The sequence below is a fragment of the Alosa alosa genome, chromosome 19 (genome assembly GCF_017589495.1).
Source record: "Alosa alosa isolate M-15738 ecotype Scorff River chromosome 19, AALO_Geno_1.1, whole genome shotgun sequence".
Taxonomy (NCBI): Eukaryota; Metazoa; Chordata; class Actinopteri; order Clupeiformes; family Clupeidae; genus Alosa; species Alosa alosa.
The window spans coordinates 22,961,761-22,979,260 of NC_063207.1; the positions used below are offsets into that span (position 1 = coordinate 22,961,761).

At 39.6% G+C, this 17,500-nt stretch overlaps 2 protein-coding genes and 1 gene segment (V, D, J or C); 1 reads left to right on the plus strand and 2 right to left on the minus strand.

Moving 5' to 3' along the window:
• LOC125312359 (M1-specific T cell receptor beta chain) overlaps window positions 1-9,795 on the plus strand; it is a 14,671-nt gene extending 4,876 nt beyond the window's left edge. The window contains exons 3-10 of the mRNA XM_048270867.1: window positions 3,397-3,756; window positions 3,973-3,993; window positions 4,218-4,318; window positions 7,760-7,811; window positions 8,514-8,867; window positions 8,974-8,982; window positions 9,238-9,350; window positions 9,541-9,795. Of these exons, the coding sequence (XP_048126824.1) occupies window positions 3,397-3,756; window positions 3,973-3,993; window positions 4,218-4,318; window positions 7,760-7,811; window positions 8,514-8,867; window positions 8,974-8,982; window positions 9,238-9,350; window positions 9,541-9,567 (1,037 nt within the window). The 3' untranslated portion in view covers window positions 9,568-9,795. The remainder of the gene's footprint in view (window positions 1-3,396; window positions 3,757-3,972; window positions 3,994-4,217; window positions 4,319-7,759; window positions 7,812-8,513; window positions 8,868-8,973; window positions 8,983-9,237; window positions 9,351-9,540) is intronic.
• Window positions 9,796-12,037: 2,242 nt separating this feature from the next.
• Window positions 12,038-12,430, minus strand: LOC125312360. The segment is given in 1 exon segment: window positions 12,038-12,430. A coding segment is annotated over 1 exon segment (393 nt).
• A 2,801-nt stretch (window positions 12,431-15,231) lies between these two features.
• Window positions 15,232-17,500, minus strand: part of paplna (papilin a, proteoglycan-like sulfated glycoprotein) — a 23,450-nt gene continuing 21,181 nt past the window's right edge. The window contains exons 26-28 of the mRNA XM_048228710.1: window positions 17,251-17,359; window positions 16,824-16,999; window positions 15,232-16,568 (exon numbers count right to left, since the gene is read on the minus strand). Coding sequence (XP_048084667.1) covers window positions 16,396-16,568; window positions 16,824-16,999; window positions 17,251-17,359 — 458 coding nt within the window. The 3' untranslated portion in view covers window positions 15,232-16,395. The remainder of the gene's footprint in view (window positions 16,569-16,823; window positions 17,000-17,250; window positions 17,360-17,500) is intronic.

Below are 17,500 nucleotides of genomic sequence, written 5' to 3' on the forward strand. Positions count from 1 at the left end.
AGCTTACTTCGGTGGAGGTACCAGATTAACTGTTCTTGGTAAGATCCATCAAACATAAGAACACATATCGTAAGTTTGGAACTCCTGCTGACTTAGACAAATGGAAGCTGTTTGAATGTGCTGTATGTTTCAGTTACAATGGGAATAATGTATTGAGTGTACAAATACTGTCATATTTGACATGAGAGGGTTGCTTAGAGGGGGGTTATGATATAACACTGAAACTCTGTGCTCCTACTCACAAGCACATTTTGGAGCCGGCACTAAACTCACTGTTTTAGGTAAGATACTGTGTTAAGTACTTTGCATTGCATGCCTAAAACTGTTCAAAAGAAAAGGCACTTCAGACGAGGCTGACATTTAGTCTCAAGTGTGGTCTCAAAAAAGAGTTTAAAACATAGTTAAACATGATTTCTGCTGATATGTGTTTACATGCCTCTATTTTATGGATGATTTGTTTAGATTGAAAATTATTTCCTTCCACTGCAATGATACTGACAGCTCCCTGGCACTCTGCCAAATATTTAGTCTGAGGTAGAAATCCACACAATATTTAATTGGTGTAGTTATTGCTCAGATCAAGAGTCAGAAAATAATACCTTGGGTAGGACTGTAGCATTTATCAGACATTATATCCAAATAGGCATTAGCATTACAAATCGCATAACTGCATGGGCTAGTGATCTATAACTCTCATACTTATATTTACAAATATCTATATTAGCGTTATATGTAGTTAGTGCGCCATAGCTGGCAGGCGCACGTGGTCCTGGTTGAGCAGTTGAGGCGGAGGGTTTTCTCTGTAGCCTGGTACATGTGAACTACAACCCAGCTTACTTTGGCAGCGGTACCAAACTAACAGTTTTAGGTGAGTCTTTCTTTCTTGTTTCTTTTACTGGTTAAAGAGAAATGTAAAGTGCCTGTAGTAATAATAATTTTAGCAGAGTAGGTTATGGTTTTAAGGTTGCAGGTGTTTGCAGTGTAGAGCAGATTGGCATTTTGTTCTAAAATAATCTGCTGGTCTTGATGTGCTTGGTTTGGCTGCCGTAGTCAATACCTCAATCTTGTCATACAACCTTGCTCTGTGCTCCAACGATAAGGCAGTGTTTGGGCCAGGCACAAAACTCACTGTTTTGGGTAAGCGCAGTCTGTTTTCTCCTATACATATAAATATGACACTGTGTCTAATACTATTAGACTTTTGTTGTTGTTGTTTTTGTGAACGTAAATGTCACAGAGATGTCTGTATCACTCTGAAAGGGACGGTGTCGAACCAAATTACTTGTTTAGAGCAGAAGTAGGCCTATGTGTGTAAACTGATAAATATGGTTTGCGCTGTCTGGTTGTACTCGGTTAACTTGATGTAGCCAGATGTTTTGTTGTTGCCACTGAGCAATGTGCAGTCAGCAGCCTGCATACTTTGGACAGGGAACCAAACTCACTGTTCTAGGTAAGAAGACTCAGTTATGTTGTCAGTCAACCATAATGTTTACAAATCTATTTGGAATGCTTTGGAATGCAAACTAAAAGGTAGGGAAAAGGCAGAGTTTGGGCCAGGCACAAAACTTCCTATTTTGGGTAAGCGTAGTTTGTTTTTTCCTACATATAAATGGCACTATGTCTAATAGCCTACCAACCTACATAGACTTTTTTGTTTGTTTGTTTGTGGACATTATAAATGTCACAGGGATTATATCTGTCTCTATCTGAAAGGGAAGGTGTCAAACCAATGACAACAATTTATTGTTTAGAATAAAAGCATGTGTTGTGTAAATTGATAGGCTACATCGGTCATGCTCAGTTAGCTTGATGTAGCCAGATGTTTTGTTGTTGCCACTGAGCAATGTGAACAATCGGCCTGCATACTTTGGACAGGGAACCAAACTCACAGTTCTTGGTAAGAAAACTCAATTCTGTCGTCTTTCACTAAAAGGTACAATGAGAACAAGATATGGTCAAACTTTAAGACATCCAGTAAAAGAGAATTTGTTGATTTGATGATACTGTGTAGTCATAGGTGTTATAGGCTAGATTTGATTTGAACCTTGCTCTGTGCTCCAACTATAAGGCAGACATGCAGGCACAAAAATATAGTTTGCGCTGTCTGGTCGTGCTCAATGTAGCCAGGTGTTTTGCTGTTGCCACTGAGCAATGTGAACACTCAGCCCGCATACTTTGGGCAGGGAACCAAACTCACAGTTCTCGGTAAGAAATTTCAATTATGTTGACAGTCAACTGTAGTTATTGTTAAAATGTTGTTTAAAATCTTTAAAATCTTAAAAATAGTTTAAAATTGAAAGGCCTTCAAATTGCTAACTGAAAACTATATGTGCTCAAACTTTAAGACATCCATTAAATGAGGATTTGTTGATTTGATCATATATAGTCATGTGTGTGTTAGATATGGTGTAGGTCCACATAGATTTCATGTAATGTTAAATTTGATCAAATGTTTTGAAATTCAAATGGATTAGATTGTACATTCAAGTTATACTGAGTTATACTATTAATAATATCTAAAACGTACATCTACTTCATGAATGAAAGTGGACAATGTGTGGACGTTTTCAAATGAGGAAAATGCTGAAACATTTGAAGAGTACATTTATTGAGACAGATGCACATTAAGCTCTGGAAGAGATTCATGAGTAGATTGCATCTTGACAGAAAGAAGAACAGGCATCTTGAGAAACTGTTTGTGGGTTTCCTCTTCATGCGGATACTGTATGATTACAGTTTTCAGAAGACTATTTCTACACTCACCTAACTTCAATTACTATAATTGTGGCTCATGAATTAAGTTGATGAGGAACTAGCCATATTGCTATGCACATCGATGAGTTTGTGATATACAAGAGTGAGTGCCGTAGACTGTAGGGGAAAGGGATTTTAGCGATCAAAAAATAATAAAATAAAATAATATTAATAATAATAATCTCCAGTTCAAACTGTGGAGAATGTTGTTTAAAAATAATCTACAATTTGGTCTTTTAGGAGTAAAATATGATACTGCTTTTATACTGTAACCAATAAGAGTAGCCTACTGTAGCTCAGTTTTTGTCTCTGGGAGAGAGTAGTGTGCTCTGGCACATACCCTGCTTATTTCGGAGGGGGGACAAAGCTGACAGTGCTTGGTAAGAGTAAACATTTTCCTTTTCACTCAAATGTGTATTTTGGTTAGAAAAGATGTGGATTTCAGTTGGTTCAGTTGTCCACTATGTATTTAATTCATAGTACACGTCACTCAAGAAGCAAAATGATTGTTTTACATTACACAGAAAATACCGTTTTAGTTAATACATAGATATGTGATACATAATAATAATGTGTGATTGCACGTGTTTGACTGACCAACCGAACAATAGATTTAATCATTCCTGTATTTCTTGCCATCAGAGGAAGGCCTGAAAGTCACTGCCCCCACTGTGAAATTGCTTCCTCCATCCAAAAGTGAACCCTGTGACAAGGTTCAGAAGAAAAGGAAGGAAAGGTCAGTGACTCTGGTGTGTCTGGCCACAAACTTTTACCCTGACCATGTCAATGTGTCCTGGAAGGTCAGTGGAGTAAATCGAACCGATGGAGTGGGCACAGACAACAATGCCTTACGCAGTGAAGATAAAATGTACAGCATCACCAGCAGGTTGAGAATCGGAATCAAGGAATGGGCGAATCCCAACACCCAGGTCACCTGTGTGGTCCGCTTTTTCAACGGGACACACAATGTAGATTATGACGACTCTGTAAATGGACAACTTGGTATGGCTCTCTAAAATAAATTCCAAAATATCCAAATGATATCAAAGTATACTCTACATATAACATTAACATTAATTACTTAAGCAAATATGTACTGATATGCTAATGGTACCTCAAAGACATTTAAATATGACTATACTCTAATATGTTAAATACAGCTGTTAAGCACATTGACTAGATGGCCTGATGTAACTGCTTTGTGTTTATATTCCACAGTGCCTGGCATGGTTGACCCAGGTAATTCATACATCATTTATGTCATTCATTCAGTTCAAGACATTCAAACTGTAATGAGTAAACCTGGTATTACACACATGCTAATGTTAAATGGTTTTTAGTATGTTGTTATTTGAATATTGAATACCTACCTATGTTATAAGTGGATATCCTATAATTATGTATCTCTATTGTTATTGTCATTTCATAATAATAATTATTTGTATCTATTCTTTTGTTTACAGATTCTTATGTGAATTCGGCTCAAACTGCCAAGTTTGCCTACAGCATTTTTATTGCTAAGAGTTGCCTGTTTGGACTGTTCATCTTCTTTTTTGTCAGGAAGGTAAGTAAATCAGACGACAATAACACACATTTTTTCTCTATCTCTCTTGTAAAATATATGTTATTGCTTGTCAAATGCTTTATTTGATTATGTGGACAATTGTTCTCAGATTTCTCGAGGCTCAAAAGACAAGTGGTAGACAGGAAGACCGGAGGAGAACAGGAAGTCCTTGGGAAGACCGGAGGAAGACAGGAAGTCCTTGGGAAGACAGGAGGAAGACAGGAACTCCTCAGGATTCCTCAGTATGGTTCCAAAGTATGAGGAGATGAATCTGTCACTCTTTATTTTTCATACATGCATATTTTTTTGTAGCATCAATAATCCCTTTTTATATTCTTAAAAGGGTCTTTATACATTTCTAAAATATTTAAAAAGACCCTGCACATTCCTTGGTAGTTTGCTTCATTTATTGTCTTATGTTTGGCTTAAATGACGTTTTGACCTGCTGGTCTTCCTCGGATTCAGACTGTCAGTCTCTAGCAGGTCGAAACGTCATTTCAGCCAAATATAAGAAAATAAAGCAAGCAGGGTGCGGACTTATCTTTTCTCTTCTTTTTTTCTTTTTAAACATCTTGGAATTTCCTATCCTGCACCAGGGATGTGTGCAAAGACTCTCTCTAAGTATCCTTATATGATTTCTGTCATCTGAAATCATGGACTATTTATAGAATCAAGTGCTGAAATTTTTTTCTAATGTAATCTAATAGGCTGATGTGCTACTGTGAGGGTTTTTGTAATACCAGATTAATAAAAAATGTAACATTTGATTTCATTGATTTGTCTTATTTTCACCTTAGAATTGAGTATTTACATGAACATATATGTCTTGTTATTATTTCTTGCTATCATCAAATAAAATGAACTGTTGAAGACAACCACTGATTGCTGCCTGTTACAGTTTTACATACATTATATGGACATGTATTATAATGTAATGTCAGTTGGTAAAAACAAGTTTATGTCTCTGTGGGGGAGGTATTCAGAAAGAAAATCTGTGGGAATACTGATGTAAAGACTACCACAGTGAGTGATGGGGAAACCATGTAGGATTACAATGAATGTGTTAGAGCATATTGGACTCGTCTTTCTCAGAGGATTAGGATATTACCAAAGATGCCATATCAACACACACACACACACACACACACACACACACACACACACACACAGCTTGCAAATGTTTATGGCTATGGTTGTTATAAAGGCATGCTATTGTTATTGTCATTACATGAAAGATGCAGTCAGTGATTGTGCAGGAAGTCGTGTTTGTTTATGTTTATGTTTATATTCAAATTTATTTGCAGACGCTTTCTTTCAAAACAACATACAGTCGTATTCGCCAAGCAATTTTGGAAATACTGATGTAAAGACTACCACATAAAGAAACTGAAAAACCACGTAGGAGTACAGCGAATGTGTTAGAACATATTGGGCTCGTCTTTCTCAGAGGATTAGGATACTCTGTCAGATATTTTAGGAGAGTGCTATTCCTCTCAGCTCACATAGCCAATGAATGACTTCTCTATGAATGTTTTAATGACAATGTTATTCACATGTACACACACACACACACACACACACACACACACATTTTAATCAATCAATGTTTATGGCTATGGTGAAGGCATGCTATTGTTATTGTCATTACATTAAAGCTGCACTCAGTGGTTGTGCAGGAAGTTGTGTTTGTTTATGTTGTTGTTTATATTAAAATGTATTAGCAGAAGCTTTTTTCCAAAACAAAGTCAATTATATTTACACCAATGACCAAACATCAGGGAGGTAGCTCACTCCTCCCTTCAGTATTCCCAGAGAAACTCCACACAGGATTTCTTTTTTGTTTGGGGGACATGCTGCCCTCACTTTGTTTATTTCCAGTTTTCGAGCCTGGGCTGCCCACAGAGAAGTTCCACAGAATGGGCATCTAACGCCTGGGCTGCCCACAGAGAAGTGCCAGAGAATGGGCATCTAACGCCTGGGCTGCCCACAGAGAAATGCCACAGAATGGGCATCTAATGGTCATGAGAGGATTGCTGAATGGGACAAAAAATGTTATGGGCTTGAAATTGATTGCTGACTGCACCTTTTACTTTCATTACTCTTTTATGATTTTACACTTGTTTGATTTTACTTTAAACTATTACTTTTATTTAACAGCTAATCTTAACCTATTTTTATTATATATTGTAAGTAAATGAATATATAAACATAAACATTATACATCCTTATATTTACAGGTAAAAATCACAAAGAGTATTTACCTAAATATAAAATTGAGTAGCTCAATACTATATCGTTTTGATATAAACAGGTTCATATACATATTAGGAATATATTAGAAATAGTAGGCTGTCCTCCGTGTGCTTTGTTCTCATGGTGCCATCATATGGGAGGGCAACTGCTGAACAATGTAGTACTGTGTACAGGGGGACACAGTGATACAAATGCCATTGCAACATCAATAACAACCTCTACACTATGGTCATTGAACAAACTATACAGGAACCTTGAATAGTAATAAGTAGCCTACAGGATCATTAACAGTAGGCCTATATGACTCGCAATGTCTCCTACAGTTATTTTTGTATGTTTATTTACTTATTTTTTATTCAAGAAATGTGAGGTCAACTCAGTGACCTAAGATGGTCTTTATGTCCAGACATCCTTCTCTCATGAGGGTAATGTGACTGTTGACCTTATGTGAATGTGCTGACGACAAAACTGGACACATGTTGCACTATAAACACCAATATCACCCAGGGGACGGAGACGGTTTAGCTATTCTCCATGTTTGTGTTTGTTTGGGGAGATTTGATGTTGATTGTGTGAAGGGGGCCCCTAGGTGCGGAAAAGGAGATAACGGGGCGACCCTGCCTTTACCCAACACGCACAGTCAGTAGGCCCCCCACTGGATACTGCTAATAGACATCAATAGGTGTCTGGGCCTCAGGTTTATGCTATGTCTTAAACCATCGTGTGCAAGCTTCGGGAATGTGATGTTTGGATCAGGGACAAAGCTCACGGTTCTAGGTGAGTAAGCAACATTTTCAGCTCCATGTGGGATTGGGTCATTTGTGAGTATAGTGGGGTGATACAGTTGTCTTATCACATACTCTGGGGCCATAGGAAATAATATCAAACTTGATGCACATTTCCAGAAAGAACTTGATTACATAAAGAATGCATACAGTTAGCATGACACCATAGGACTGTCCTGAACTATGTCATGGATTAAGGAAACACTTTTTTAATTAAGTAATTTGTGTTTAGAACCCTCCAGAACCTCCCAGAAAGAGCAAAAGACTAAAAGCCATAGGGGAGATCAATTTGAGTGAAAGAATAGCTATACGTTAAGTGCATTTCTATGCATTTCAAATGGGTGTTAGGTGCATGGTGAGTTTTACAGACAGAAGAGGGATTTAGTGCAGCCTCTAAATACAGTGCTCAGGAACAGCAGCACACTTTGGTCCTGGAACTAAAGTAACAGTCCTGGGTAAGTTGAATTCAATTTGTTCACTGCTGTTTTTAATTGATACAGTACATACAGAGTATATATGTATAGAAATATAGTGTGCAAAAAGGCAGAGGTAAAATAACTTTTCTGAAGTATTACTATTGATTCCTTCGATAGTGCTTTGATCACTTGACATGAGAGATGGCAACTGAGGGAGAATTTGTCATTCATTTAAGAGGCCTTTGGAGTTTTGTGCTCCAGATGTGGCATTGTTAGAGAAAAACAAATAGCAGTGTGTGTGCAATGTTCCTGCACTAGTTACCTACTTGCACACGGCAGCCAGCAAACCCTGCCTGCCTTTCCTCTTGGCACATGCGTCACAGATTCATAAAATGGAACAGCTTTGACTCTCATATTGATTGTCAAAAAACATGCAAAGTCTTCATATGGTGATCAACATTCCAAATTTATTAAATAACTTAAATTAATCTTTATAATGTTTTTCATTATAAATGCAGTCATATCAATCTGTCTGTTCTGTTTTAATGTGGTATTGTTTCAGTTTTATTTGTGTATGTCTTTGTTGTCACTGCTGTCTTTTTCCTTTGGCCAGTATTGTCTTCTGTTTTTCTGTGTGCTGCCTTCTTGGCAAGGGCTCACTTAAAAAAAGAGTTAACAATCTCAATGTGTTCTTTTCCCCTGATTAAATAAATAAATAACATTTCCCCTATTCCTTTTAAGATCCCAACATTAATGTCACAAAGCCAGATGTAAAGATTCTGCCACCTTCTCCCAAAGAGATCTGTGCCTCTGAAAATGACCAGGGCAACGTGACCCTGGTGTGTGTAGCCACAAACTTCTACCCTGACCACGTCGCTGTGTCCTGGATGCTCAATGATGAGAATGCTACCCTTCGAGTGGGAACTGACATCAATGCCCACCGTATCAATGAATCAGCGAAGTATAGCATCTCCAGCCGCCTGCGAGTCCTGAAGTCAGTTTGGAAAAACACCACAAATATGTTCACTTGCTCTGTCCAGTTCTTTGATGGCGAGGACTACATTACTGTGACAGACACCATTTATGGCCAGAATAGTGAGTATCAATTTTATGAACTAAATGATGCCAATGTGGTAATGAATGAGACATTTCTTATCAACTGATGACACCTGCTAACAGTGGAATTTGTTTGTTTTTTCAGAGTTGTCAGGTAAGATTTGTATCCCCCTCTTAAGCAAAACTCCACTCATGTTGAGTAATATCTTCCTATGATGCAAAAGCCATCATTACATAAAATATTTACTTGTTGTTTGTTTCTGGCTGAGCTTACGACAGTTGAAGGTCACTGCTGATGCTGACTTATATGTTTTAGTGCTTGGTGCTGTCTTAATACCCTAAGCTTCCAGACAGTTGAAGGTCACTGTTGATGCCAACTTACAGTATATGTTTTTGTGTTTGGTGCCAGCGGATCGAGTGCGACGGTACATGAACACGGCGCGCTATGCCTACCTCCTGTTTCTGGTCAAGAGCATGGTGTACGCTGTTGTGGTGGGCGGCCTGGTGTGGAAGATCGGGAGGGTGGGTATTTCCCCTGACCTATAGTAGCTCCTGCGTTTGCTAAATGTTGCATCATGGTACATCAAGATTTCAATTTAAATGCAATCAGATGATGTGTACCTGATACTGTCCATGGTTGAAAAAATGTCTCTACTTGTTTTTTGTAATTAAAAACATTTCTGTCACTTTTTTTTCTGTATGTCTCCTCCAGGGCAACAAGAAGGCTGTAAGTGAATGATGAGCTAACCTGGAAGAATGGCACACTTAAAAGTGTTACTTTGTATAACTATTCTAGAGTGTGATTTCAAAGACAATTTTGTTTTTCATTATTCATAATCAATTCTGTGTATTATGCAAATGTACATGCATCTCTTGTATTTCATTGTTGTTGCTATGTGTCTATGTGCTGTGACAATGCTTATTATCCTAATGAGACAAAATAATAAACATTGCTTTAATCAACATAGATTTATGGTGTCAATGATGTTGTGTTTTTATTCACTGAAAACCTACGTCTCAGCAATACACATATTTTCCGTTGTCTAATTCTTTAAAACAATATGGGGTGTTTGTGTGACACACAAATACATTTTAAACAAAACAGAATCAACTACATGTGAGAAATGTCACAGAGGAGATGATTCATTTTCAGGTTGCAGCTCCTGCACTACAAAGAACAGATAACCACTTCCTGTCATAGTCAACATTCGCTCGGCGATGGAAAGTTACTGCTCGCCTCCTGCAGCTCGTTTCAGTTGCGTTGGTTTGCATGATCTGAGTGCTTTCTTCTAAAAAAGACTCATATATATAGCTCCCCTTCAAACAAGTAAGAGGCTCCGTTTCCACTGAAAGAAACAGCAGCATAGGATCAGGACATGAGTCATATTTGGGCCCCATTGTCACAGCACGACACCTTTAGCAAAACAAAAAAACACAGATTAGTTTTAAACACAGCTCTATATCACTCTATCAGCCAAGTCCTTTTGTGCCCCCCCACCCCACCCCACCTCCTACCACACTACAAACACACACACACACACACACACAAGCACATGTTGCATAGGTGAACAGGAAGTGGCTGGGTTTGTGTTCGTGGTACGTGGAGGGGGAGTGAATTCATGTGTGGAGGATGTGGTGGCAGCAGTGGACTGAGCACTCACCCAGCAGCTCACACACACACACACACACACACACACACACACACACACACACACACACACACACACACACACACATACAGACACACATACAGACACACACACACAGACATACAGACACACACAGACACACACACACACACACCTGGAGATAACAATGCCTCGTCTCCCGGATGTGGCTTTGTTCAAAATGGGTCACAGAGTTCTCACGTTTGCAGCCTGATGGTTACTGTGCAGCGCTGTCTACACCCCTAGCAAATGCTCTGCAGAATTTGCATCTGTTGTTCTGGTGCATCATGCAGAGAACACAGCGGGAGAAATGGTGCACACTTGGGGTCACAGAACAACAACAACAATCTGCACATTTCTTTGTATATATTCTATGTAATGCAACCAAACATGTATGATTGATAAACTGCGTTTTCATATATCAGAGGAATCCCACACACAAAATGTATGACTGCATTGTGATGGCTTGATTGATCTCCTCCCTGACTGTATGAATGCAGATAGACAGATAGATAGATAGATAGATAGATAGATAGATAGATAGATAGATAGATAGATAGATAGATAGATAGATAGATACTTTATTTATCCCCAGGGGAAATTCAAGGTCATACAACATACATACAAGCATACATACAACACAAACACATTCTTTAACAGCAGAAAGAATAATTAAAGTATATAATATAAAAACACAACTAAGCAGTAAGGACAGTAGAAGATAAAGAATATGCTAAATATACTAAAATACAAATTATACTAACACTTAATACAATATATAAAAATATATACTAAAATACAAATTACAAAAATACAAATTATACTAACACTTAATCTAAATCAATTCTAAAAACAGTATCCACATAGTGGTGATTAATAAATCAGAGGCGCTTGCAATGTCTGAGGCAGGGACTGAGCCTGTGATTCTCTGTACATAGTAAGGTATGGTAAGGTGCTCTAAGGTGCTCTGTGTGAATGAGTGTCAAGGTGGTAGTGCAATGGTGATAGTGGTCATGGTGAGTCAGTTTGGTGCAAATGAGTAAGTCAACAGTGCAACAATGCAGAAATAAAGTAAAGTAAAGTCTATATATCTATATATTTAACTATTTAAGAAAATGTATAAGTGTGGCCACAGTTCGGCTGTGGCATGGAGGGGGTTATGCATATGTGCTAATGTGCTAATATAGCACGCAAACAGTGAGGCATAAAGACAGTGGTACAAGTGGCTAGTGGACAGACAGTACCAAACATGGAGGGGATGAAGAGGCAGACAGACTATGCAGAGAAGTCTATCTCTCCTCTTCCCTTAATGTACTGTAACTCGACAGCGACCATCAGACCTCCTGATCAGTGTAGGGCCTGTGCAGGTGTCGTGTTGACATGTGTGCCATGACTGTCTGTGTTGTGCTGATCCACATATGGAACACTCAGTGGTGGCGTATACAGTCATGGCAGTTGGCGGTTATTGCATGACTTAAAACAAACAAACAAAAGAAGATGTGGTGTGGTATGGTTTTTGTGCAGCTACTTGAGAGATCTGTGTCACTGTGCTTGACTGGCAGCGCAGAACCATACAGCCGGTTCTGCCAGCTGTACACCATCAGACTCTAACAACAGCTGCAGGTCCACAGGCCTACTGGCCCTGAACCCGTCCACTTCTTCTTTCGGGTCCATATTGCGTACTCCTATGGAGAAGAACTTCAGCTCCATCTCCCCGGAGGCTCTCTGCCGGTACCAGAACAGGTTTGGGTTGGGGACATCAAATATTGTGCAGTTGACTTTCAGTGAAGCTTGGGGCTTTAGGACCAAGTCTGGCGGGGACTGACTCACTCGAAGGGCCTCCACGCCTGGAAAGGAGATCAGAGAGCGGTCACTCAAAAGCAACTCCAACAGGGAGGCTACACCGGGTCCGCCACTGAAGCGCTCCGTTTGCATAGCGTAAAAATATACAAGACTGGTCCAATTTTTTCAGCGTATGTGCCGCTAGCACAGCTGGTGTAGCCGGTTCCATTGATTATACGGGAAGCTGACTGTTGCAGCAGACGCTATGTGAACAAAACACTTCAGTTACGTGCCTGGTGTAGCCTCCCTGTACAGTAAGCCTTTAAGAAATACAGTCACAGAGTACATGTCCTGCTAGGTCTGCTTACAACACAGCAACTGCCATAGCAGAATCAGAGGGACCGACATCAAGTGTGGCGTCATGGCTTTTGAATAAGCCTTGCTCAGTGACTGCTGGTAAAGGGGTGCGCTCTAAAAAAGCCACAGCAGCTCACTTAGGGTGTGGCTCAGAACGACTGTATGGCTGCACAAGAGACGCAAACTTCACACTATAACAAACTTCTTACAATAAATAACTGCTTCATGTAACTGAAACATACTGTAAACCATACAGTTCTTCTGACAGAGTTCCTGCACCTCATTGTGCAATTTGCCTTTTTATAAGGGACATGGAATATGGAGGGGGGAAAATTGCAGGTCACCTCCAAAATGGGACTTTTACATTAGGTGTAATCTAAACTGCCCCAAATAAATACTGCTCTGCTGTTTTGTTATTGTTTAGATACTGTGGGTTCACTGTTATTTTCAAGTAATGTCACCAAATTCAGTTAAGCAAATACAACTGTTTAACGTTAGTGTAAAATGGTGGCCCTTGACTGGACACTTACTAATACTGCAACACATTTCTTTTGTGTATAATAATAATAATAATAATAATAATAATAATAATAATAATAATACGTCTTATTTATATAACACCTTTCTTTAAACTCAAGGTCACTTTACAGTGTCATAGCAAAACAAAAGAGTGGAAGGGAAAAAATACTCTTGTGGCCACACTGTCCATAACAGCAGGCTAAGGAAAACCGTTCATACAGTCATTACAATAGTACAACCATATCACACACATGCCACATACATTTATACATTGAAGTTTTCAACCTTCATAACCCACACACAGGATAAGATCACCTAAATATGTGAGTTGTTTGTGAAACTAACTCTGTGAGAGCTGTAATGACTGTCATCAGTAATGATGATGGGAAACTATTGTGCAAATCAAACTGGGCACATTTCCCATAATATCATGACAGTATATGACACTTTCCATGCCATGATAGTGTGATTTCCATAACGAAGACTAAGCCTTCCAGCTATTACCAAACCACATTCAAAATGAAACACTCTAAGTTTTTGCTCATTCACAGGTTAAATAACTAAGAGGCAGTAACAGCTCTGTGATTAAGTGTGATTCACTGATTTCTGACTGTCTGACTTGACTGTTTGTTAACAAACATTGTCTTAAAAGGCGAAGCAGATGGGGGAATGTAGACCACTCTGCAACAAAAACAGGATGTGACCTGTACAGAGCAGAACAGCATCATGGCAATACGTTGAGCTGCGTCCTGAGAGCAGTCTAGTGGCGCCCTCTAGTGATGGGGACGAGACCGCCTATGCCGAGTCCGAGTCAAGACCGAGTCTTTGAAGGGTCGAGACCGAGTCGAGACCGAGTCTGTTGGTTTCCAAATACAGTCGAGTCCGAGTCAAGACCGAGTCTTTGAGGAAGCAAGTCCGAGTCGAGACCGAGTCCTTTAGGAGTCGAGACAGAGTCAAGACCAAGACCATAAAAACATGTCAGTTTTCATATTCATAATTTAATATCACCCCAGTTAATAATCAACCATTAGGCCTACAGACTAAGCTAGATTGGGAATTGTTTAGAGGAGCAGTCTTAACGTCTTAATATGGACTATGCTGACCTACAGACACTCACCGGCAGCAGAGCCATAGAGATAAATAAACGGCTCTGACGGCAGTATCTTTGCATTGCACCATGGGATGTCATTTTTAAATAATGCCGGTCAACATTGCATTTTATTATTATTATTGTTGTTATGTGTTGTGTGTTTTTTTTATAAAAATGCGTTGGTCTCGAGGACTCGGTCTGAAATTACGAGCCTTTCTCCTCCCACTGTGGTCCGAGACCGAGTCAAGACCGAGTCTTTGAAGGAACGAGTCCGAGACGAGACCGAGAAAGCAGAAATTGGTCTCGAGACCGGACTCGAGTACTACATCACTAGCGCCCTCTATTGTTACTTACTCATCATTGGCTTCCTTTAGCAGTCAGAATTGTTTTATTTGGGCTTCAGCTTTACTCTAAAGCAGGAGTCTCCAACAGGTAGCTCTCCAACAAGTAGCTTTCCAAAAGGTTTGAGGAGGATGTTCATAAATCTGATAATCCAGTCACTTGGTAAACATGTTAAAATTCCTATGAAATCAAATTCACAGTCTAAAAAGAGAGAGGGTAGAAAGAGTTGAAAGGAAACTTCAAAAAGCATTCAAATCTTATTCAGCGGTTTTGGGTGGAGATCAGCTATGTGAATACATAGCATGCTACTACTAATATAAAAGCTCTCGGCCATGTCCATTTTGTCAAAGTAGCTCATCGGAGGAAAAAAGGCTTTCGGCCATGTCTAGGCTATTTTGTCAAAGTGGCTCTCAGAGGAAAAAAGGTTGGAGACTCCTGCTCTAAATTAGTAATTTTATGTTATAAATACTCTGTATATAATATTTACTGATGAAAGTGTAAGTCACTTTGGACAGATGTGTGTGATTAGAACCATAAATATAAACATACGGTAATTGTAATAGAGATGAAAAACACACAAAGACCATATTTTTTATGGAAAATAATGTTTATGCTTTTCATTTCACTTAAAAAGAATATCAAAACATAGAAAATGTCCATACATGTGTGTCATTTGATTTTTTTTTTTTAAGTTTACATAGATATATATATTTCTATTATTGATTTATACAGAGCTGCACCTTTGCCCCACCTGTGACTGCAAGTTCTATGCTAATATATTGACTATCTCTACGCTGTGCTTTTAGACACAGTTATGGGCAGTTCAGCAGGAGAAGCTGAGGCATTTCATGCAGTCTTTCGGTTCATGTTAAACACACCTTAAAAACTGTCAGATGCACAGCAGATGGCAGTGTTGCTTCGAGTTATGGTCATCAGGCCATCAGTCTGACATTTAGTCAGCAAATGAACATCTGAATGTCATCGGAATATGTTGCATTTTTGTGTTGCATTGTCTTAGTAGTATAAAGAAGAATCTTCAAAAATATTATCATATTACAAAATGTCATGTGAGTACTTGGTTACAGACTCTTAAAAATCAGCAACATCCTTCCTAGGTACAAAGCTGCTGTGTGTGACAATGTGTGTGTGTGTGAAAATTAAATGACGAGGACATGGACAAGGGTGCAATCTGTTGCCTTCACCAAATGACAGGGAAAATAAGGGGATGAATTGTGACCCAATTTGTTATTCGGTGGGATTAAGTGCATCACCATGAGAACACCTCGTGCTGTATTCCCATATTTTACCTTTGGGGTTGAAACCAGCAAATCTGGTGCACATTCATCATCCATATAAACAAACCAACGTGGTCAGTCTGGGAACATATTCAAACGATGTCTACCGCCCATCATATCGCTCCTACAGTAGACTCATACATTCACACTTTGAAGGCATTCACCAAATACAGTGACATTAAAAAAACATCTAATTTCAGTGAACCATAAATGTCTGGAAAAAGCACCAGGCAAATATTCACCAACAGATTATCCCTGAACAATGACAAAAAAAAGAAAACATTCTCTGTAGTATTTTTGTTTTCACAAGATAAATATCATATGCAGTCATTACGCCTTTTGTACAAAAAAAACAAAACAAACAAACACATGGATAAATCCCTTTGTACATGTGCACAGCAGTGTGGTGGAGCTCCTCGTGTGCAGCGGCTCCAAGGGTGGAGGTCTGGAGGAGGAGGAAGTTCATCTCAGTCCTGGGGCTTGAGTGGTACACTGGGTCCGTGCCAGCCTCCTCCCTACCCAATCTGCCCAAACCTGTCCAGCCCTTGGTTGTAGCGGGTGCAGCTGGCACAGCAGAAGCTTGAGTAGTACTGACTGGAGCACAGGCGGGCATAGACGATCAGCTTACAGTTGGCCAACTCAGGCTGATCCACACAGTCGCCAGGTATCCCTGCATTCCGGTTTTCATCTTCAGACAAACACATGATGTGAGACAGCAAAAGGACAGACAGGTGAGTTGGGACAAGAAATGTGACACTCATAGAGTTACTCAACTGAAAAAACTATAACACTCATAGAGTTACTCAACTGAAAAGCTATAACACTCATAGAGCAGCAGTGAAAGGAAAGTGCAACAAGGCACAAGATTTCAGAGGAGAACAGAGTGGATAATCATTAGAATGACAGGGAAGCAGAGGTCCGGTGGAGGCTGGACGATACATACCGTGTAGCGGGGACTTGATGACCCGCACTTCAGCTGTAGCGCTGACAGAGAAGGTGCCGGTGTAGGCATTACAGGTGTAGGTGCCCTCGTCTGACGGCTGCACGTTATTGAGGATCAGAGTACCATCTGATGACACCTGGACATAGCGTCCATCTGGCCTCACGGGCACACCATTCCTGGGAGAGAAAGGGCGTGTGTGTGTGTGTGTGAGAGAGAGAGGGAGAGAGCAAAACAGAGAGAGAGAAAGGGGGGGGGGTAGTGATTCACTAGGGTTTTCACATCCGTATATTGCCGTTGCCAGCACGACTACAGGAGAGCAAATACACCTACATTTACATAAAATTAATATTTATTTTTGAAATAAAAAGAGAAAATATATTTTCATTTCAAAAATAAAATCGATTAGGTTTCCAAAGTGTCCTCCCACCTAGACCAGCCTATGTTGACGTTGTCTCCGGTCACCACACATGGGAGCTGGGCTGTACTCCCCTGGACCACTTGCACATTGTTGGGAGCTGTGGTGATTCTGGGGTCACCTGAGAATTGGTCAAACATTCGGTCATAAACACAGCCATGATGTTTCATTAACTGCTACTCCAGCTTGTCATTTGGAAGGTCAACAGATTCTTCTACCACACACACACACACTCACACACACACACACACACACACACACA